General features: G+C 42.6%; 1 protein-coding gene across 1 annotated transcript in view; it reads left to right on the forward strand.

Moving 5' to 3' along the window:
• LOC126184369 (stAR-related lipid transfer protein 13) overlaps positions 1-24455 on the forward strand; it is a 681898-nt gene that overhangs the window by 107868 nt on the left and 549575 nt on the right. Inside the window, exons 4-6 of the mRNA XM_049926754.1 lie at positions 819-886; positions 10957-11025; positions 16926-16968. Of these exons, the coding sequence (XP_049782711.1) occupies positions 819-886; positions 10957-11025; positions 16926-16968 (180 nt within the window). The remainder of the gene's footprint in view (positions 1-818; positions 887-10956; positions 11026-16925; positions 16969-24455) is intronic.

Genomic DNA, 24455 nt, shown 5'->3' on the forward strand with positions numbered 1-24455 from the left:
GCCTTACATACACTGCCCAACTTCTGGCAGACAACTTCTTTTTAACCATTGATTTGTGACGTCATTTATAGGGCATGAAGCGTGTCTCTAATAGTGATGATATGACTATTAAATTGGGTAACGTTTCTTATATCGTTTACTTAGGCTGAAGTCCAGTGTACTCTGTGTTTTAATTATCTATAAGATAAAAGAGAGTTCCTCACAGAGTGTTAGTTCTGTACGCAAACAAATCATGTTTATTAGACAGTGATTCGACTGGACTGACGTGAGTGAAGAAATGTTAGAAATATATAAAGGAAACAGTTCTAATGTGGCAACACAGAGAACGCACTCGACAAACGAATGAACGCGCAATAATACAGCAGTGAGTGCAAAAAATTATAGGTACACTAAAATCTGTGCGAAGTCATATATAACGTAAAGTTTTAGGAAATTAAGTTTATGCCGATATGAAACCAAAATAAGGTAAAAGAAAGATGAGCTCCTGAAAGATAGGCAATACGCGTTCTGAAAGTGAATCACAGCTTTTTTCGACTGCAGCCATTGTTAACAAAAATAGGAAGAACCAGTTGTCTGCAGACATGGAAACAGTGTCAATAAAAGTTACGTGTAAAGATAACCACACTCTTTTTAACTCTATAGCAAATACATGTATTCTATATGCAAAATGTTTACAAAGTCAACACTGACTATGCTTCGCCAAAAAAGCGAAACGTGTTTGGTGAAAAACTCAGTTAATGTGGGAAATCAGATAATAGTTGCTATATGAGGATACTATGGTCAGTCACGGGTGCCACAGAAGTGACGTTCTGTTTCAGAGCTGTGGTCGGAGCATGAAGGCGCACAGTGCAGGAGCGCCGATGACCTTCTGCTCTCCAAGGTCCAGGTCAGTACCGACACTCACATTATGCATGCCTGTGTCCAGTCTCCGTATTTCTGTTTTTTCGTATTCGTTGTGTACCACTAACAAAGAATGGATGTCGTAAACTATTGTGTCAACTGACTTTTCCACTTCTCGCTGTCTCACTGAGATACAATTTAAATTTAAGTCATTTTATAGCAAACAAAGAACAGCCAAAATATCTGATAATCAAGAAACCAATTTCCCTGTAAATTTGCTCGCACGAGTGTAACCGACGTTCATACTAAGCAATAAAATGATTTCCTGCTTTCATTGCTACCTTTAGACCATATATCATAATGACGTACACAACTGTAAATTTTGTGCTATTATTTAAGATAGTCGCTCTTTAGGATCAGGAAGGGATTTTCATTCGGATGAATCACAGTAAAATACTAAAACCTGCTCCTTTCAGCCTTGTAATCGAATTGTTCAGGAGATCCGCAACAAACAATATTTATAAAAGTAAAACAAATTCAATTTTCTGCCATGTTAACATGTGAACTATAGGTTTTGCAGCCCTTCGTTAACATTGAGATACAAGGTCGATGACGACCTGTACTTAAGAGCGCACATTACGTAGATGTGTACTACCCTAATTTCAGAATATAAAATGATTGTCGCTAAAAATTCCTCTAGGGTGATACGTGTGACGAGTTTTTAACGTTGCTTAGTGATGCATATGACTATTTTCACAGCAACATATAAAGTAAATATTGATAATATTTCGTAAATTTTAGACCGAGATGTCGCAGTTCAAATCCCCGTTCTACCATCCAGATTTAGGTTTTCAGTGATTTCCCTAAACCGTTTAGTGCAAATGCCGGAGTGATTCATTTGGAAAGGGCACAGATGCTTGCATTCCCCATACTCTCTTAACCCGAGCTCATGCTCCGTCTCTAATGACCTTGTTGTCGACAGTACTTTAAGTTCTAATTTTCCTTCTTCCTTTATCCCGAAATTCAGCCAGGAAGTAAAAGAAAGCCAAAGTAGCACATTATGGGACTGTGTGGTCCCTCACAACGTTGAATGTACCAGGCATCGAAGCACATTAAGATCGCATCCAGAAAAAGTAGAGGAGGCATCACAACTTATGAAGCATAATATGACCATCACAAAATTGTGGATCATTGCACCAGAAGTGGTAGTACGGTGACTATAGGTGAAGTCCAGATCACCACGTTCCAGGTAAATTATTACAAAGATATTATGCAACATCGCGCCGCTTCTTTTATAGTCTTATCGTATTATTCTTTAACTAATGACACTCGTTTTCCCACTGCTGTGTTACAGCCCTTCTCCTCGATAGCGAGGATTTAAGGGTATAGTGTTTTCCTTCATAATACAGAGGGGCCCAAAAAATGTATCCACTGTTTAAAAGTCCATAACTTGCAAACTAATTGACGGAGTTGTCTCAGTTTTGGTGAAAGTGTAGCTTAAAGTCTAGATATCACTGTAGGTGTTCGAAATGGTCGCTATTAACTTCCACACACAAACAATGCCGCCGAACTGCAGCACGAACTACTGACTGCAGCGTGTTCAGTTGGATATTTGCACACGAATATACGATGGATTCTCGAAGTAGCTAGTAGTGGATGTCTGAAGCTTCTGAAGGACACCTCACTGGTAACTGTGTCGTCAAAGAAGAATAGCCCAATCAAGCCCCGGTAAGACAAACCACACCACACATTTACTCCTGACAAATTCACGGCTTTGTGTACATGGACGTTCGGATTTTCGGCGGCCCAGTAGATGCAATTGTGGCGATTTACTATACCATTGAATCAGAATTGTGCCTCATCAGACCACACAATCATCTCTGCAAACTCTTCATCGTTGCGCACCATGTTAGTAAACCATTCGCAGTAATCCATTCTGCGATCTGGGTCGTCCTCGTTCATTGCGTGTAGCAATCGTGGGAAGTAGCACTTCCACTTTGCTGTCTTCAAAATTCGCCGATCACTTTGGCGACACACTCCAGGTTCACGGGCACACTGTCTCACAGACTTCTGTCGTGAGCGAGAGAATTGTTGTAACACACGACGGGAGTTAGCTGGACTTGTTACTGCTATAGGTCGTCCAGATCGTTGTTTCTGTACATCTTTAACACAGCCTTCGGCTTCAGATTTGTCTCGAATGCGACGAATCGTTAAACGTGTCGGTGGCTCTGTTTGATACTCATTTCGCCATTGTCGTTGAACCGCATTAATGTTTTCCTACTTAAAATACCACTTCGAAACTGACTTCCTTTCATAGAATGTAAGACTTGCGCCAGCCATGCTTACTCGAGTAAGTAGGTGCAACTAAGAACAAAACACTGACTATCTGGCGACTGTCATCTGACAAAACAAAACAACGGAATACAACGCTTGTGTGGCGAATGCCGGAACTACAAATTATTACACTACCAAAGATGAGATAACTCCGTCAATTAGTTAGTTAAACAGTGGATACATTTTTTTGGACCCCTCTGTATATGCTCTATAAGCTCTCTTATCTGTAGAGAGTTTATTATACAGGTCTTTAGACAATTGCTACTACAGGCTTGGTGGGGGCGTGGGGGGCTTAGTAGATAGAGTTTTGATAAGAGACTCATGTTCGGAAATGTACCATATGCATGTAAAATAAGTTTGAAGGTCGAATCAATTTCAACTGTACCGCTTCGCAGTACCCACACAGCGGAGACAATGAGTTCTGACCTTTGTGTTCCACGGGAACCCATGGCATGAGCAAAGGTCCGAGTACTCGTTGTCGGGTTCTGTTCTACATTACGCGGTAGCGTTATCGCTTCCCGAGCACGGGGTCCCGGGTTCGATTCCCGGTGGGGTCAGGGATTTTCACCTGCCTCGAGATGACTGGGTGTTTGTGTTGTCCTCATCATTTCATCATCATCCAGGAAAGTGGCGAAACTGGACTGAGCAAAGATTGGGTAATTGTCCGGGCGCTGATAACCACGCAGTTGAGCGCCCCACAAACCAAACATCATCATCATCATGTTCTACATTACGAAGGATGTCGTCTTCAAAGTCGGAAGTGTAACGCGTCCGTGGAGCACCACAGTCAATTGTCCTAGCTGCGAACCTAGAAATTTTTCGCAGCCGTTGTTGCAGTAGAACGAAAATTACAGGGCTATTACAAATGATTGAAGCGATTTCATAAATTCACTGTAGCTCCATTCATTGACATATGGTCACGACACACTACAGATACGTAGAAAAACTCATAAAGTTTTGTTCGGCTGAAGCCGCACTTCAGGTTTCTGCCGCCAGAGCGCTCGAGAGCGCAGTGAGACAAAATGGTGACAGCAGCCGAGAAAGCGTATGTCGTGCTTGAAATGCACTCACATCAGTCAGTCATAACAGTGCAACGACACTTCAGGACGAAGTTCAACAAAGATCCACCAACTGCTAACTCTATTCGGCGATGGTATGCGCAGTTTACAGCTTCTGGATGCCTCTGTAAGGGGAAATCAACGGGTCGGCCTGCAGTGAGCGAAGAAACGGTTGAACGCGTGCAGGCAAGTTTCACGCGTAGCCCGCGGAAGTCGACGAATAAAGCAAGCAGGGAGATAAACGTACCACAGCCGACGGTTTGGAAAATCTTACGGAAAAGGCTAAAGCAGAAGCATTTCTTAAACAGGAGATTGGAAAACCGATGGATCAGTCGTGGTGGAGATCATGATCAACAATTCATGTCATGGTCTCCACGCTCTCCCGACTTAACCCCATGCGATTTCTTTCTGTGGGGTTATGTGAAAGATTCAGTGTTTAAACCTCCTCTACCAAGAAACGTGCCAGAACTGCGAGCTTCCATCAACGATGCTTTCGAACTCATTGATGGGGACATGCTGCGCCGAGTGTGGGAGGAACTTGACTATCGGCTTGATGTCTGCCGAATCACTAAAGGGGCACATATCGAACATTTGTGAATGCCTAAAAAAACTTTTTGAGTTTTTGTATGTGTGTGCAAAGCATTGTGAAAATATCTCAAATAATAAAGTTATTGTAGAGCTGTGAAATCGCTTCAATCATTTCTAATAACCCTGTATATGTGATTATGTGATGTAATAATTATAACAGGGACTCACAACGGCGCCCTAGACTCAGTTTTTGAGTGCACCGTGACGCGGAACATTTGAAAGTTGGGGGGTTGGGTTGTTCGGGCGGGGGGGGGGGGGGGGGGAAGAGACCAAACTGCAAGGTCATCGGTCTCATCGGATTGGGGTAGGACGGGGAAGGAAGGCGGCCGTGCCCTGTCAAAGGAACCATCCCGGCATTTGCCTGCAGCGATTTAGGGAAATCACGGAAAACCTGAATCAGGATGGCCGGACGCGGGATTGAACCGTCGTCCTCCCGAATGCGAGTCCAGTGAGATTTGAAAGTGGTCCAATTGTTAAACTTCTTTTGTATCCAAAGGTACGTTTTCAGTCATGGGTTCCTATCAAAACTCTATCTGCTACGTACCCCGTACAGCCCCTATAATCCTTTAGTAGGACCTGTGATATGCTCTGCATTAGTTATTTGTTTTAATATTACATGTACACTTTGTCTTTGCCTCTCATTTCGATAATCCTGATTTGCCAGAAATCATACGGCTTCAGCAAAATCGTATATTTCGTAACGAGTGCGAACAAACAGCTACACCACCATTATTGAACACTATACTTTGAATACTCGATGAGAAAACATATTGCAGGTGCAGCCCACGAATTTACTAGGAGAAGCAGTTTCAGCTTCGACTATATAAAGCATTTAAATAATAACATTGCACTTGGTTGTTTCGAAGACCAACAGCTGGGTCCAATTTCTGCTGTTAAGAACAGTGTAGAAAGGAAGAGCAGCTTACTACTACCTCTTTCCGTCTGCTGCCTCTGCTGCCCCCTTCAAGGCTCTGAAAACGTCAGGCATCCCTCATAGTATCTTGCGATACTTGCTCAGCCTAGATTTTAAGATGTTTGAGTGTATTCTGAATAAATTGACTGTTCGATCCCTAGATATATTCCCGTAGTGTTTGACATTTCGAAATACACTACCTGACAAAAAAGTGAAGCACCCCTTAAGAGGAAACGAAACTGCACCAGTTGAGTGAGTGTGTGATATTATTTCGGTGATTACAATAACGAGTCAAATTTACAAAGCACTTGGCAATATGAGTCCACTTATCATCATGATGTTGCACCCCTCGCGCTTCTTCGGTTGGGAATGGTGTCACAAAACCGTTGAATCCTTTCCTGAGGCAAGATGGTTTACAACTGTTGTAACTGGTCGTTGACGTCCTGGATGCTGGCGCTGGGAGGGAGTTGACGGCTGAACTGCTACTACACATGTTCTATAGGGAACAGATTTGGGGATCTTGCTGGCCACAGGAGTACCTCGACATCATTCAGACTGCTCATAGAGACACGTGTCATGTGTGCAAGAGCATTGTCCTGCTGAAAAATGGCACCACGATACTTTTGCATGGGAGTCAAAGCACGAGGACGCATGATGTCCGTGACCTGAAGTCATATTGGATGGCACCTTACTCCAGGACGCCAGGGGTAATACTACTGTCTCTTTCGAAACCAGTGGAAGACTGTGACATCTCCCCAGGGCACAGCTCCATGGTCGCCGACAGTGGACACACATAAACAGCGATTCTTGATTAACACAATGGACGCAATTCATCAGCAGCCCATGGTTCCCGGTCACGGCACCACTCCAACCCTAGCCGTTCGTGTTGTGGTGCTTTCCCTAGTCTAGCTGCTGCTAATCTCCAACCAATGGTGCAAGAAGGCACAGAAATTGTAGGGAGTCCATTACTTGTTCTCAGATGGCAGGCGGAGATGTGAAACGGCTAAGATGTACTTGGTGCACAATACGGCGATATGTGGTAGCCACACGTGGTCGAACCGAACCTTGATGGCGAGTGTTCCTGCCCTCACGTTTCCATGCATCCCAAGGTCCGGTTACTGTTACATCCGAATGCCTCACAAATGTGGATACTGCACGATTCGTACAGCCGGCCAAATCGAGAACCACAATGAGGCCTCTTCGAAAAACCTCTCAGATGTTAATAACGCTGTCTCACACGAGTAAACAGAATCCCCTCGTCCTTGACAGTGATTACTCAACATCTGACGCTGTTCGCGCTGCTTATATACCCTACCACACCTGGTAACAACACCAAACACGATCAACGGTAATGCTCTCTGGTGGTCGTTGCTTGTAACAGTTGTACAGCACATGCTGGATACTGGCAATGTTTTGCTGTCACAGTATAAATTAACATAGATTTTGAAAATATGTGTGAAGTGATATACCAACTAGCCATCAAAATGGAAGCAGACAGACGGACACTAACGGTAAAAAGCCGCCCATACCGTCGCAACGCAGCACCCGGCATTATGCTAGAAATAATTATATAACTGCCTGAAACCATCTGAAGATGAACCTGAAAAGGCTCGAAAACCGGTTCATAGAATAAAAAATAATTATTCAAAAAAGTGACTGGTTGCAGTTTTACGTATTAACATTCTTATTTTTTGCTTGAAAGCGGAGCCTGGGACTGAATATCTATTGTCTGCAGCGAGATACTTTGACACTCTGCGTCGTCTATACTAGATCAATCGGTCTGCTGTGTTACATAATCAGAATGGCGCAATACGACCTATTCCAAGCACCACATACCACGTGTGACGGATCAAAGAAACGAAACAGCCCCATCCAATCCTATTATGTCAGAGTGAACTGTTTGTCCTGTCATCCAATAAATTTTTGAATTATTTATTTTGTACTACGATAAACATAGAACTGGACGCATATATTGGATATAAATTGACAGTTGTTTACGAGTAAATGCAATTAGTGTGTCTGGCTTCAAATAAAAAATCAGAAATTTAGGAGCTAAAGCTATTGCGTTGTCAGAACTACGTTTCGTGCTATCGAAATGTAACTGAAATATTACGTTAATTTAGTTTATGAGCAAATTACATTCCAGTCTGCTGGAGTCAATCACTCATTGAGTTTGTACACGCAGTCGATCTATTAAATACGAAAGACAGCAAATAAATGTAATTATATCACAAGTGGTTACACATACCGGCGTAGACGAAGAAATTTTCCCCTAGGTTCATTGATCAGTATGGGCTGTAAAAGAAAATCAAACCTGAATCCCATAATATGTAAAGGAGGGCTTTCCAGGAAGACATAAATGTAAAACTTGCATCTGACGATGGGTTCAGGCACGAAATTAGTAATGGTATAATAAAATCATTTCAAGAAAACTTTTAGCTGGTTCTTGTGTTTCCTACAGTGGAATGTACGAAAACGGCTGCGGTGTTCTTCAACAAAACCGCATAAAATAATGTCGTTATTACCCCACCAGATAAAGAGAACCGTGCATAACTTCAGAAAGTGCAAGCTCCAGCTAATGAAAATAATACTTGCTATAGCATTTAACAGAAGGTGTCCAGCTGAAAAAGTGCTTTCAAAGCATATCAAAGTGAACATCAAGAATAATAGTAAAAGTGCACAGCTAGCAAAGATAAAGTGTGAACAGTATTGGTTACGTAATGAAATAAGAGCTCAGTGCAAACAGAAAGAGTTTCTGGACAGACAAATAAATGTGCTTCATTTAGACTTAAGTTACTCGCTGTTTCCTGTGCATTTCATATGTATTGTTGACGAAATTAGTATTTTCATTGGGACAGAACATCACATCATATCGCAAAGGCATGAGGCATCTTGTGATTAGATCATTTCATTGATCAGTGTGGATTGTAAAAGAAATCAGACCTCTGTCCTACAATATGAGAAGCAGTGCTTTTCAGGAAGACATACATGTAAAACCTGCAAAAAGTCAACGCTACCATCTGACGATGGGCTCAGACCCGAAACTAGTAATGGTATAATAAAATCATTTCAAGAAAACTTGTGCTGGCTGCAGAATTTCTTACAGTGTATTGTACACTCTTGTTTGATACAGTGGACTTAAGCATCAAATTTCGGTAAACTAGTTGGGAGTCACCCTTGTGAAATGGTGTAGGTCACTAGATGGACGAACTCCTAACGTACGTCGCAAAAATGAAATGTGTTTAAAACAATTTATTTCTTAGATTCATTAGAAGAACTGTTTCCAGATAAAATACATTACTGAGACATAAAGATAGGGTCTAAGGTTTCCATTTCCTTAGTTACTCTGAGCAGGAAAACGTTCCCAAAAACACAGTTCTTGTAAGTTATTAATTCATTTCTTTACCTGTATTAAGTTCACAGATATGTGAATACTCCAACAATTCCAGAAGTAGTGGATAAATTCTTAATATTGTGGGTATATGTTGCTAAAATCCGATATCTTCGTTACAGATGGTAGATAGTATGTAGTTTCAACTAATGCACTTACGTTTTCTGTATACTATGTACACTACTGGCCATTAAAATTGCTACACCAAGAAGAAATGCAGATGATAAACGGGTATTCATTGGAAAAATATATTATACGAGAACTGACATGTGATTAATTTTCACGCAATTTGGCTGCATTGATCCTGAGAAATCAGTACCCAGAACAACCACCTCCGGCCGTAATAACGGCCTTGATACGCCTGGGCATTGAGTCAAACAGAGCTCGGGTGGCGTGTACAGGTACAGCTGCCCGTGCAGCTTCAACACGATACCACAGTTCACCAAGAGTAGTGACTGGCGTATTGTGACGAGCCAGTTGCTCGGCCACCATTGACCAGACGTTTCCAATTGGTGAGAGATCTGGAGAATGTGCTGGTCAGGGCAGCAGTCGAACATTTTCCGTATCCAGAAATGCCTGTACAGGACCAACAACATGCGGTCGTGCATTATCCTGCTGAAATGTAGGGTTTCGCAGGGATCGAATGACGGGTAGAGCCACGGGTCGTAACACATCTGAAATGTAACGACCACCGTTCAGAGTGCCGTCAGTGCGAACAAGAGGTGACCGAGACGAATAACCAATGGCACCCCATACCATCACGCAGGGTGATACGCCAGTATGGCGATGACGAATTTACGCTTCCAATGTGCGTTCACCGCGATGTCGCCAAACACGGATGCGACCATCATGATGCTGTAAACAGAACCTGGATTCATACGAAAAAATTACGTTTTGTCATTCGTACACCAAGGTTCGTCGTTGAGTACACCATCGCAGGCCCTCCTGTCTGTGATGCAGCGTCAAGGGTAACCGCAGCCGTGGTCTCCGAGCTGATAGTTCATGCTGCTGCAAACCCCGCATCTGTTGACTCAGGGATCGAGATGTGGCTGCACGGTCCGTTACAGCCATGCGGATAAGATGCCTGTCATGTCGACTGCTAGTGACACGAGGCCGTTGGGATCCAGCACGGCGTTCCGTATTACCCTCCTGAACCCACCGAGTCCATATTCTGCTAACAGTCATTGGATCTCGACCAACGCGAGCAGCAATGTCGCGACACGATAAACCGCAATCGCGATAGGTTACAATCCGACCTTTATCGAAGTCGGAAACGATGATGGTACGCATTTCTCCTCCTTACACGACGCATCACAACAACATTTCACCAGGCAACGCCGGTCAACTGCTGTTTGTGTATGAGAAATCGGTTGGAAACTTTCCTCATGTCAGCACGTTGTAGGTGTCACCACCGGCGCCAACCTTGTGTGAATGCTCTGAAAAGCTAATAATTTGCATATCACAGCATCTTCTTCCTGTCGGTTAAATTTCGCGTCTGTAGCACCTTCGTGGTGTCGCAATTTTAATGGCCAGTAGTGTAAGTATTGCATAGATTTTATCTCTCATTCAGTTATTAATGAAAGATTATTATTTTTCCTATACCATTCACTAATTTTGACACCGATATTACAGTATTCCTTAAGATACGATGAAGTTACCTAATACTCGATAACGATACCTGAACCATTGATTCGGAATAAGAATGTCGATAAGTAATCGTAACAGTCATATCGTAACATCCCTATCGAGCAGTTGCCCTAAGCGCTCGCAGACAGATGAGAGGTGTAAGTGAGACGGTATGCTGGAGTAAAATGAAGATGTGTGCGTTGCAGGTGGCTCCGGGCCCGCTGTCGGCTTCCGCCACCAAGTGCTCCTCCGCGCCGCTGCTCGCTGGCTCCCAGGTAAGGCGTCCGCGCTGCCACCATTGCTGGAGGAGCTACCTCTAACACTTAATTTACACCGATAATAAGAATTTATTCAGCTGGAAGATCACATTACGGATTCTGTATTTTATCTGAGAGGGCATAGACCTCCTTGTTAACTCTTTGAAGCACGGTGGTATGAAAATCACGCTACCTTTCCATTTCTTTTTCAGGAATCATCGTGATGGTATGTCTTCTAGACCATCATTGTACCTCATAGTTTTCTGTTTCCTTCAGTGCTGTGATGGCCTCTCACCTTTACAGTGCCACAGGATGCGTAGGAATCACCTACGACTCTCTCCCACGTAGCGTTGTTTTGATCAGTATTTAGCTTTGGTAAATGACGCTGGTTTCTCTCGTTGTTCAGTGCGTCTGGAAAGTATTACTGAGATATGAACTGATTGTCAGATGTTCGCCGCTGTTATTAAGTGTTCTGACTTGCATTATTTCCTGTTGGTATGCTTTCTAACCCAGTTCTAAGCAAAGAAGGGAAAGCAGAAAGGTGGAAGGAGTATATAGAGGGTCTATACAGGGGCGACGTTCTTGAGGACAATATTATGGAAATGGAAGAGGAGGTAGATGAAGATGAAATGGGAGATATGATACTGCGTGAAGAGTTTGACAGAGCACTGAAAGGGCTAAGTCGAAACAAGGCCCCGGTAGTAGACAACATACCATTAGAACTACTGACAGCCTTGGAAGACCCAGTCCTGACAAAAGTCTACCATCTGGTGAGCAAGATGTATGAGACAGGCGAAATTCCCTCAAACTTCAAGAAGAATATAGTAATTCCAATCCCAAAGAAAGCAGGTGTTGACAGATGTGAAAATTACCGAACTATCAGTTTAATAAGTCACAGCTGCAAAATACTAACGCGAATTCTTTACAGACGAATGGAAAAACTGGTAGAAGCCGACCTCGGGGAAGATCAGTTTGGATTCCGTAGAAATGTTGGAACACGTGAGGCAATACTGACCCTACGACTTATCTAAGAAAATAGACTAAGGAAAGGCACACCTACGTTTCTAGCATTTGTATACTTAAGAAAAAGCTTTTGGCAATGCTGACTGGAATACTCTCTTTCAAATTCTGAAGGTGGCAGGGGTAAAATACAGGGAGTGAAAGTCTGTTTACAAATTGTACAGAAACCAGATGGCAGTTATAAGAGTCCAGGGGCACGTAAGGGAAGCAGTGGTTGGGAAGGGAGTGAGACAGGGTTGTAGCCTCTCCCCGATGTTATTCAATCTGTATATTGAGCAAGCAGTAAAGGAAATGAAAGAAAAGTTCGTAGTAGGTATTAAAATCCATGGAGAAGAAATAAAAACTTTGAGGTTCGCCTATGACATTGTAATTCTGTCAGACAGCAAAGGACTTGGAAGAGCAGTTGAACGGAATGGACAGTGTCTTGAAAGGAGGGTATAAGATGAACATCAACAAAAGCAAAACGAGGATAATGGAATGTAGTCGAATTAAGTCGGGTGATGCTGCGGGTATAAAATGTAGACTGGCAATGGCAAGGAAAGCGTTTCTGAAGAAGAGAAATTTGTTAACATCGAGTATTGATTTAAGTGTCAGGAAGTCGTTTCTGAAAGTATTTGTATGGAGTGTAGCCATGTATGGAAGTGAAACGTGGACGATAAATAGTTTAGACAACAAGAGAATAGAAGCTTTCGAAATGTGGTGCTACAGAAGAATGCTGAAGATTAGTTGGGTAGATCACATAACTAATGAGGAGGTATTGAATAGAATTGGGGAGAAGAGGAGTTTGTGACACAACTTGACTAGAAGAAGGGATGGGTTGGTAGGACATGTTCTGAGGCATCAAGGGATCACCAATTTAGTACTGGAGGGCAGGGTGGAGGGTAAAACTCGTAGAGGGAGACCAAGAGATGAATACACTAGGCAGATTCAGAAGGATGTAGGCTGCAGTAGGTACTGGGAGATGAAGAGGCTTTCACAGGATAGAGTAACATGGAGAGCTGCATCAAACCAGTTTCAGGACTGAAGACCACCACAACAACATGTTTTCTTTACCACTATGCAGCTTCATAACCTTACAACCATCGATCATGTATATTCTGAAGCTGTTAATATGTTTGTTTTTAATTTCTTCTTTGTCAATTTATAGCATTACGTTCCTCCGTTGTAGGTTACTGCATTGAAGTACGCCGAAGTCAAAAGCCAGTGTAACTGTAAAATTGCTAACTGAGACTCAGTCTACTCTCTGGTCTGTAGATTATGCACTTAGCGATGCCCATAATGGAGTCCAAGTTTGTCAAGTATGAATCACGTCTATATAAGGACGAGGCTGTCAATGACAGGGCATTCCACTACCACGTAACACCGACTTAGTGGAACGTAAGAGATTGACGCAGCCGCAAGCCAGAGAAAATATTATTAATTCAGATCGCCAAAAGACGATTTGTTTATGAAGTATATAACAAATTTTGTAATACAGTTACAGCTTCTTCGAGATGAGTTCCATTCTACCCCACCCTACGTCCATAACTTGCACGAGAACAGGGCGTATGTGCCACTCGTATTTGCAAGCAACTAAAAGAAAAAGAAATAGCTTTTATGATTACACATCGTAAATTATATACTCTTCCCACATCATTATCATCAGTGTTCTGCCAAAAGGCGGGTTTTCACATGGTAGTTCTCCAGCCTGTCCAGTCTTCTGCCATCCTCTTCAGGTCTGCATAATTTCCTCTTCCCTTTATGTCGTCTATCATCTTGTATCTCCTCTCAGTCTTCTCCCACAAACAAGCATCTGCTAGCAAGCACTCCCTTCTCAATGAATGTCCCAACCAGTTCTTTTTCTTTCTCTTACAACCTTCAGCAGACATCTTCTCTCACCAACCCTTTCCAATACTCTTTCATTACTCACTCTTTCCATTCAACTTTTTTCTCTCCATTCTCCTCCACATCCACATCTCAAATGCTTCTAACCTTTTTTCACCCTCTCGTCTCAGCGTCCATGTTTCCGCCCCATATAGTGCCACACTCCAGACAAAACATTTGCCAAACCTTTTCCTTAGACCTTTGTCTAATTTGCCACATAAGAGTCTCCTCTTTCTGTTGAATGCCTCCTTCGCTATGGCAATTTGAGTTTTCACCTCCTGGTGACATCCCGAGTCTTCAGTTATTGTGCTTCCAAGATGTTTAAATGCACTTACTTGGCTAATGGTAGATTGTCCTATTTTAATGTTGGACAGTCTGCGTCTTGTTTTGATGACCATACTCTTTGTTTTTGCTTTGTTTATTTGCATCCCATATTCCACACAAACTTCATTCAGATCTTTCAGCATGTTATTCATTGTCCGCTCATCTTCTGCCTCTAATACCATGGCATCAGCAAATCTTATACATTCTATTCTCTTTCCACCAATACATATTCCTCTTTTCCCATCTAAGCCTTTCGCAATAATCTCTTCAAGGTATGCGTTAAACAACAGTGGGGAAAAGCAACTACCTTGTCTAACATCTCGTCCACTGTTGCTTCCTGCTGACATTTCATTTCCCATTCTTATCCTTACTCTCTGGTGTAAATATAGATTCTGTATCAGTCGTCTGTCTTTCGAATCCACTCCTTTCCTCTACAAAATATCCATCAGCTTGTTCCACTGAACACTGTCAAAAGCCTTTTCTAAATTTATAAAAACAGCAAAGATTTCTCTACCTTTTTCCATATATCTTTCCCCTATAGTTCTTAACAGGCCAATAGCATCTCTTGTTCCTTTTCCTCTTCTAAATCCGAACTGCTCCTCTGCAATCCCTCCATCCAGCTTGCCATACAGCCTTCTATTCAACACTCTCAGCAAGACTTTAGCTGCATAAGAAATTAGACTGACGGTCCGATGCTCTTCACATTTTTTAGTGTTTCTCTTTTTCTCTATTGGTATCATAACTGTTGCAAGGAAGTCCTCAGGCCATTCCCCTTTGTCATATATCTCGTTACAGAGGTAGACTATTTATTTTCTTGCCTTGTTTCCCAGACTCTTCAACAGTTCTGCTGGCAAACCATAAATTCCACATGCCTTCTTATTCTTCATCTCCTTCAGCGCCTTTTCTACTTTTTTACCACAAAGTATAGTAAATATAAAACCTACACTGTAAATAGTTAATGGCTTCACGCTGACTTTGTTAACCGCAATATTCTGAAAAATATTCGTGTCGACACTTTAATTCTATTGTGTTCTCAGAAGTCATCCAGTAACACTACCTTACGAATCAAAACCTCAACTGAAATTTCGTTAAAGCGAGTCTCCAATATGGTCCCTGCATGGAAAAATAAGTTTTCTCAAACACAGCGTGAAGCTCAGGGACAAGAATCACTTCCTGATGTTATGATAATTTCTTACCATTAAGCCAGAATGCTGGAGAACAGGAAGAAATCAGTGGAACAGGAAAATTGGGTCGTTGAGGAAACAATTCGATTACAGCGGATGACACTGCCCATTATGACTAATGCAGTGTGGGATGCTGCGTTGTCCAGTGTCTACGTGCCAATAAACGTCACTTTTGATTCGATTCATCTTTCAAACGATTCAAGAATGAGGCATAGTAATCTGCAGTTATGGTTCTGCCATTTTCCGACACTACATTGAAACGTGGCTCTGGATGTGTGTTTTGTTAAGAGCCAATACTGGCAGCGCTCATCGCAATCACCAATGTTTATTTTCCACTATATGCTACGTTTCATTCGTTTGGTCAGCCTACAGTCGTAGCTACTTCGTACAATTCCTTTCAGCGGTTTGGCATTACGATATCGTGTATTTTCTTTTTCAAAATTCCCCGTCGTGATGATGTGAGCTAAGCAGGAGTGTTTTAATCTCCATTGCCTCTATGGTCACGCTTACATTTGTTAGCCCAAAAGCGGAATTGTCATCAGCAATAGTGCAAACCCAGCATGAACTTTACGTAATACAGATCTTATACTTCAGCCCTTCAAATGAAAATCTTTAATAGTAGCACAAACTGGTTTTATTTTTGTTTCTTACTCTAGTTCTTCAGTAGCTTCTTACATGGCCACTGCAAATGGTCGCTGCAGTTAACTGCCTGATAAATCTGGTTCTAACTTTGTTTGAAACAGATACAAGAGTAACGATTACGAACATCGAAACCAACTGACAAAATTCCCTGCCATTGCAGTTAAATTTACCAGAGCTATCTAACGTCTTATTATAAAGTTACACAATCACCCCTAAGGCTAACGAGTGTTTGCGCGGAGGTAAGATAGGCCACCTGAGAAACCTAACCCATTTGAATGTCTTTCAATGTCCTTTCAGTGTCGTGGAGTATCTACTATCTGAATACCCATTTTCATAGTAGTCTGTGTAACATGTGTTGCAACTGTGTTTCTTGCTATGCTGCATCGATGTGCTTTGATAAATTGGAATATATTAGCGTAATTATTTTTTGTGTGTGCTTTCACTCTACTATTATTATCAGCAGACTAATGAATGGAGTGCTTTCTGTCTCAGTAACGCTGTAATTATAGTGTCTGTGAGCGTGCCACGTGTATTACCCCATCACTTCTCCCCCCCCCCCCTCTTGTTTCCTGATACGTGCGTTCAAGCATGCAAGCCTTTCTGCTTCTTAAGAGCCTTTGATATCGACTGTGTTTTATGGCATTTGGAATATGTTTTTTAATTTTTTTTTAATTTTGCTGTTTCACTCTACTTTCTTAAAACCAAAACGTAATAGATTCATGTAGTGTAAATTCTTATAGTTTTTACGATAATTTTTATCTTATATATATGTTATAATCACAATACTGTGCATATCACGCATACAAAAATTGTTGAACTATATGCTTTTTCATTCTTAGCACGCAAAAATAGCAGCTGCTATTTATAATAACTTTTTTATTACAGAATTCAACGCTGAAGAAGTCGCGGCACGAGAGGCATATCCCAGGTAAGTGTTGCAATTATTTATAAAATCGTTATAGTAGTACAGTATGCTATTTAACAATTTAATATGGTGCATTGAATTCTGTGACTGTAAAACAGCTGAAACAGTGACATAGCACTGTTCAGGGCAAGAATGAACTCTTTCGTTTGCGGGAATTGCAATATCCAGAAGGAATTCGAACTCCAAGAATGGCTAGAACAGTTTATCGGCAAGACGTGATTAGAACTGCAGATACTTAGGGACCACAGTGAAAACAGCAATCGCTACAGCTGGAGGAGCCTAATGTACTTTGTACTCTCCCGTCCTAGAAAATCAGGCACGTTGGAATAAATATCAAGTTTCCGATGTGTGTGGTCGGAAGTTTGTTTCTCATAATTCTTCAACAATCACTGCCGGTACTTTGTGAACTTTCATACAAAATGTGTGGAGCTAGACTCTCCAGAAAAAATTTCAGCACACTTCGATCCCATATCACACGTTTGTAGGCTGCATCGTTACGTATCTCAAAATCATGACTCGTGTTGAATTGTGTAATCTTAACTGTTGTTTCTTCTTTATATGTGTCATACAGTCGCAGAAAATATTGAACCTGCTTATGCCACAGGTCTACTACATTCTTCGAAAAAACTTCGACTGAACTTACCTCCGGGTTTAGCCAGCTTTCAGTGCCTATAACGATTTGAGCATCAGTGCTTTCTGTTAGCACTTGGAGCTCTGGTACTTTTCCGAAACAGCTACGACAATTTGCAACAGTTATACCGATGGTTCCGTATCTACGTTCAGACAGAAGCCTTTTTTGTATTTCCCCGAGAACCTCTAAGCTAAAGAATCATTCAGTCCATGTCACACAGCTCCTGCTACCCGTGTAGCCTCCTCCTGCATGTGGTGGACTCCTGCCCTATTCAGCAGAATCCGAAACCCCACCACCCTATGGCGCAAGTCGAGTAATCTGTATGCACAGTCCGCCGTCTCCCTGCGCATACGTTTGTCTGAAAGGACGCATGATCATACAATCACCCAAAACCGGCTCGAAATGTTGTATGGTGTGGTTAGTGCCTGGAGGATACGTGTTTTGGCATAAACGTGCTGCCTCTCGACCGTTTCCATCTGCTTGGCGGTACACAAACACCATCTCGGCTTCTTCTCGACGTGAATACCGGACCATTCTGCTGCTTACAGTTCGCTGCGTCAGTCACACATCCTGCAACACACAAGTAACACACGGTACGTCCTCAGAGAAACTGTCATTCGTCATCGCCATCTACCGTGGCAACGATGCATTGCAGGGCACGTGTTCACTGGGCCTTTTTTCCTTCATTTCCTGTCAGAAATCTGTCCCTGTAGTTTGTCGGATTTGTTAATGTTCCCCCTGTACATGTTGTGGAAGACCATTGCGAAGCAATAATGGAGCATAGTCGGAAGAGAGTAGATGTTCCGGGATTCCTGCAGTTACAATTCTGCTGCGGCTCGAATAACAGCTGAATCACAGCGTGCGAGTGAAATGACACGGCAATTGAAAACGTACTCCATAGTTAAAGTACTCCTGACAGTATGATTTTTGCGGGGAAAACGTCTAAATTGTGACAGATTTACCGTGAAACTCTGGTGATATATTGACCAAATCCAACCGTAGCAAATCCAGCCGTAGCAAAATGGTGCCAACAATTTGACGAAGGCCGCAGAGACGTGGGTGATGCATCGTGAGATTTCCATCTTTTCGGCAAGCTGGAAGGACATCTGGGACGAAAGACATTTTCCGACGGCGAGGACGTTCACACAGCGCTTCTTCAATGGCTCCGTGACCGAGGTGCCTATTTATCTCGTATTTGAACTGAAAGATTAGTAGAACGTTCCGATACTTGTTTACAGCGATTTGGTGACTATGTTGAGAAAAAGTGTCATGTATTTGTGTCATCTTGAAGTGTAATTCGGCTTTCAGTTCCTTGACCTGCCATAATAATGTGTAACTGTGCTCATCTCATGGTCATTTTGTCACGGTAGCTGAGCGTGTTCGCTCAGGGACTGCACACCATATGTAATAAAAAAACTGTGTGAAGTTCTAAGCTACGTAATCTGAAAGATATCACGCGATATCCGCACGAAACCACTGACAAAAAACGACGAAGAGACAGTTCGAGAGAGAGATGACAAAAAGAAAAGAAAAAGAAATTGGTTTGTATTGCTGCCGCTAGCTCCTGGATTCCCAGGTTCGATTCCCGGCTGCGTCGGGCTGGGTGTTTGTGTTGTCGTCACCGTTTCATTTCATCAATCACCGACGCGAAAGTCGCCGAAGTGGCGACAAAAAGAAAGACTTGCACTAGGCAGCCGAACTATCCCTGACGGGGATTTCCTGACCAATAGTTCCATACGATCATTTCATTTCAAGTTGTAACTTATTATGTCTGATGATTTCTTTCCGTGAAGAACGACACGCTGTTTTCTTTGACGGTTACAATGCCTGTGTTTATACAGTGTCTGTAGCTTCACAATACAATGTCCTTCAGGCGTGAATGCATGTCTGATGGAACAGAAACTGTTATTGACGTTTAAAGCAGCGGTAAACATTAAGAAATAGATTCTAATTCTGCGACTATGAACTGACGCCAGCTGTTAGCGATACATGAAAATTCGTGCTGGGCCAGAACTGGAACTGGATTTTCCGCTTGTCACGAGCAGTCGCCTTTACCATTTCAGCTATCCAGGCTCGCCTCCAGCACTGATCCGAACTTCCGTAGGCCACGTGGGTACAATCCTACCTCGCACAATTCGTGATTCCCGCACGTGGAGACAAATATCATATCGCCATTTGAGTCCGCCGAGGCATGGATACATAATTGATGTCCGGCATAAATTTTCATCTGTTGCAAATGAGTAGTAGCAGAATGCGAATTTATTCCGTTACGCTGTTTTCTGTTTGCTACGAGCTCTTCTGACCAGTCCAGAGATGTTGTGATGAATCCGTACAATGGTATCTGGTTCATTTCCTCGAAATCATCGCAGAAGGCTCGTCTTAGGCTGCACGACGTGCGTTACAAATACAGTTGTGCAACACTGCAGAGATGAGTCATCAAGACAGTGTGGCGCTGTCGCTATTTTAGAAGTCTGCGACTGCAGGCGAAGCAGATGAACAGCCGGTGGCGGACGGCGACGTTTGTTTACAGCTGCAAGGGTCCGGGGCTGGCGCTGTGGCGGACAGCTTCACGGCTCCGCGACAGCCACCTGCCCTCCCACGCCTTCCTAGCCACGCCTCCCACTTTAGCGCTCTTAAATTTTCGCACGCTAAGTATAGCCGTGCACTAAATTGCTGCGAATAAACGCGAACGTGCGCCAAGAGAAACAGCTGCCGGACTGGTTAAGAGGCGTCGGGACGTGCTTCCTGCGGGGAATATTCCGGCACGGCGTGCCACTCGTCTCGAGGCTTTTATCTTCATTCACAAGCGTATTATTGCGGTGTAATACTACGTGGCACGACTAGTCAGAACTGTAGTAGGCGCTACGAAAGGAGCGTCAGCGACGAGATGATTGGAGTCTGAGCACAAGCTCGCATCGAAACAGGTGAGGGCAGATAACCGACTGTGCCCATTCAAAGGATCTTCCCCACATTGGCATTGAGCGAATCGCAAAAATTTACGGGAAATTTAAATCTGGATGGCAAGACTGGAATTTGAACCGTGATCTTCCCGAACAAGGTTCCAAGTGTCTTGCAACTGTAACCTGCATCTATTTTTTAGTTCATGCTTTGCAGTGTTGCAAAATTTCAGCCTTATAGCATTTTCAAGTAGCGGAGAATGTTGTACCTTGGAAAACATTTAAGACTTTCGCCTCTGGACAGCCCTGTAACAGGATTTTGATATATTTTCTTACTAGTATTTTCCCCACATCTTTGTCCACATATCCATTCAACGCATGCATACAACACAACCCTACTCACTCTCTCTGTTGTCCACCTCTTCCTCCCTCAATCTCTTCACATCATCCTCCCACCTCCCTTGTCTACATCCTCCTTCTCACTCTCTGAGTCTTTTCGTCTTCTCCTCCCACTCTCTTCATCCATTTGCTCCCCCCTCTCTATGACCATATCTTCCTCCTCCCCTCACCACATCCTCCTTCACCCTCTCTTTCCACCTCTACCTCCCCTCCTCCTTTTCCACATGCCCACTACGCCTCTACATCTTCCACCTGCCTGATGTATTTCTCCATCCTCCCCTCTCTCTGTCCATTTCTTCCTTGCACTCATTCTCTCTGTTACCTTCTCTATTAACCCCGACACCTCAACCTATCTGCAGCCATGGTCACTGGCATACATTTCAGTAAAGAAGGCTGCTATTGTTCTCACAATAAGCATGTCATGCAGGGCTGGCTACACATCAGGGGGGTTGAGAATCATTTATGTGCCCCTGATGTAAAGCTGCCATGCAAAGCAGGGTAGCCTACTTGTCAGGCCCAGTAAACTGTTTCTTGCTCTTGACACACAGGCTGCCCTGCAAAGCAGGTTCATTTGGCAGGCCAATACTGTTCCCATATGACATGCTTGTCATGTAGGGCAGCCTACAAGCCAGTGGCTAAAAAAAAAAAGTTTTGCCTGTATCTCCGTACCTATTGGAGCTAGGAGATTTTAAATCCCACACTGCTGTTCCTCTTGAGCCCTGTTCCTTCTGTGCCAAATTTGGTAGAAATCGATCCAAGTATATGTGAGGGACAAGGTGATGTACATTATGGAACAAATATTCTACTGAAATTTAAAAATGTTGCAGTCATCAAAATCTGATCAATACTGTGTTAAGTACTCTATCTGTTACATTATTTCTCTACTATCAACCAATAATGAGTAAGTGAAATCAAATTAAGTAGAAATGTTATCGAAAGCCAGTTACAAGTTAAACACATTTTGAAATAGAAGCCTTTGGGAATTAATATAATCTTCAATTTACAAGACAAGTAAAACTGTTAAGACATTAAAGAAATTCAAGTCATTTGCAAACATCACATGTTCCATATTAGGAGACCTCCTTCATTTTCAAGATACAAGACGGTGCACGACCAACGAAGCATAGCTTAACTGTCCCCACGTTATATAACTAGGTTTGAGCATACTGTACGTAGAATTTTAGTAACCATAAACTTCCAAAACTGAAGAATTAACAATAGCTTCAAAATAGCATTAATATACTATACAGCAGTTAAGTGTGCAGAACTCAAAATATATACAAACGCTGCATAAAGCACAGCCATATGTCTCACAACAACAAAAACAGTAGAAAATGCTGGAAGCTGTTTATGGTGCTCTGTTGTGCACACTCCTTCATGTGATTCTGAAGTCATTCACTAGAATAGGACACCGACTGGGAAACTTCAAATGTTCTTCGGTATACAATACTCAAGGTATAACACTCCACCTATTTGTCATATTGGCGTTTTGCATGTGTTGTATATGAAGCTCGTTAAATAGCCTAGTTCTTATGAGTGCATATAATACGTTCCATCTGACACCATTCGTGTGGTGGAACAATTTTCGACGCTCTTCTGCTTATTTTCTGAGACTTTTCGAAAATCTCTGGATGGCGTCGACAAAGGAATCAATATCAACGTTACACGTTGAAACAACTTTCTTTAGGCAAACGACGATGTGATACGCGCTGGAAGCTTTGTCTTTTTCTATACAGAATTAATATCAATAGCAAAGAGTTTGGAAGTAGTAGCAATTCACAAAAGGAAAACAATAATCGTTAACTAGAAGAGAATAGCCAATGGGATCATCATCTTGAATGATAACAGCCGCGAGAAAGTCAGCAAGATCAAATACTATATACAGTGCTGGCTATCAGAAAAATGGCATCACGACGTAGAGATTAAAACTATAACTGCCATTGTACTTGTAATTTAAAAAAAAATCAAGTCTCAGAAATGTAGTCGCAATCTTCAGCTTACCGGTGCTGCTGTATGGAGTAAAACCTTGGAACATTACACCTCATCCGTGAACAGCCTGAAGGCGTTTGAAATGTGGATGCATATCCTACAGATCCCGAGGAAGAATCATTTTGCTAGTGATAAGGAACTTCACGATGGCTTGAATATTACAACACCTCATGCTGTGCTTTGAAAGAATGCAATCTCCGCGAAATGGGGACGAAGAGTCACTGCCTTCAGTCAATGCCCGGTGGCAGCGAGATACTTTCTGCATTCAGTATTGTTGTGGTGATGATGATGTTTGGTTTGTGGGGCGCTCAACGGCGTGGTTATCAGCGCCCGTACAATTATCCAATCTTTGCTCAGTCCAATTTCGCCACTTTCCTGGATGGTGATGCAGTGATGAGGACAACACAAACACCCAGTCATCTCGAGGCAGGTGAAAATCCCTGACCCCGCCGGGAATCGAACCCGGGACCCCGTGCTCGGGAAGCGAGAACGCTACCGCGAGACCACGAGCGGCGGACATTGTTGTGGTTCCTGATATCTTTTTTCATTCGTAAGCTGGTCGATAAGATCGGACAACTTTCTGCGGAAAGTGAACTGTGTGTTAACAGTTGTGGTGCAAGGGTGCTGCAATGCGCAGCATTATTGGGGTCGCAACAGATGACTAAATAAATAAAGATATTGACGTACCAGTAAAGATTTCGTACGCGAAAAACGAGTGAGACTCGTAAATAAAATTATGTTGGGGTTAAAGGTAGTCTGAGTGCATCAGTCAATAAGCTATGTACACTTTTATGCTTTTGTTAAGAGATTTTATGAGACTGGGATAGCGGCCCAGCCAAGAATTTGCCTCAAGGAAAGAATAAGGCAGTGACTGGAAATAATATTGTCTTTTAACAACTGACAATCACTTACGCACAGCAATAACATGCCAATTTAAGTTTAATTAAACAGGGTAATCTGCGTGCGAGGAAAAAGTTATCACATGAAAGACATAATAGTTTCTCCTTACCTGTGAGTGTTTTTTTTCTTTATTTTCGCTGCTGTTTCGAGCTGTGTTATTTGTGAAGTGGTATCCGTACAGAGTCGTGCAGTCGGAAATGTACAATTGGTACCAACATTACTAGCCGACCGGTGTGGCCGAGCGGTTCTAGGCACTTCAGTCTGGAACCGCGCGACCGCTACGGTCGCAGGCTCGAATCCTGCCTCGGGCATAGATGTGTGTGATGTCCTTAGGTTAGTTAGGTTTAAGTAATTCTAAGTTCTAGGGGACTGATGACCTCAGTCCTATAGTGCTCACAGCCATTTGAACCATTTTTTGAACCAACATTACTACAGCCAAATTCATAGCGTTAATCTGCGTGAAAATTCCTCGTCATTATGTTAAGAAAGCATTATTCGTCAGAAATGAAGTCAGTTGACTCCTCAATAATTTTATAAATACGACTTCTACTGAGGAACGATCAATTTTGCTTGCTTTGTATGATATCAAAGCATAGATAACACGTGTTGGATTTTTATTGGAGCTTTGTGATTTTCCATTATTTGGAACTGTGTGGCTTATTTAAATGTATTTA

Source organism: Schistocerca cancellata, chromosome 4 (genome assembly GCF_023864275.1).
Source record: "Schistocerca cancellata isolate TAMUIC-IGC-003103 chromosome 4, iqSchCanc2.1, whole genome shotgun sequence".
Lineage (NCBI taxonomy): Eukaryota > Metazoa > Arthropoda > Insecta > Orthoptera > Acrididae > Schistocerca > Schistocerca cancellata.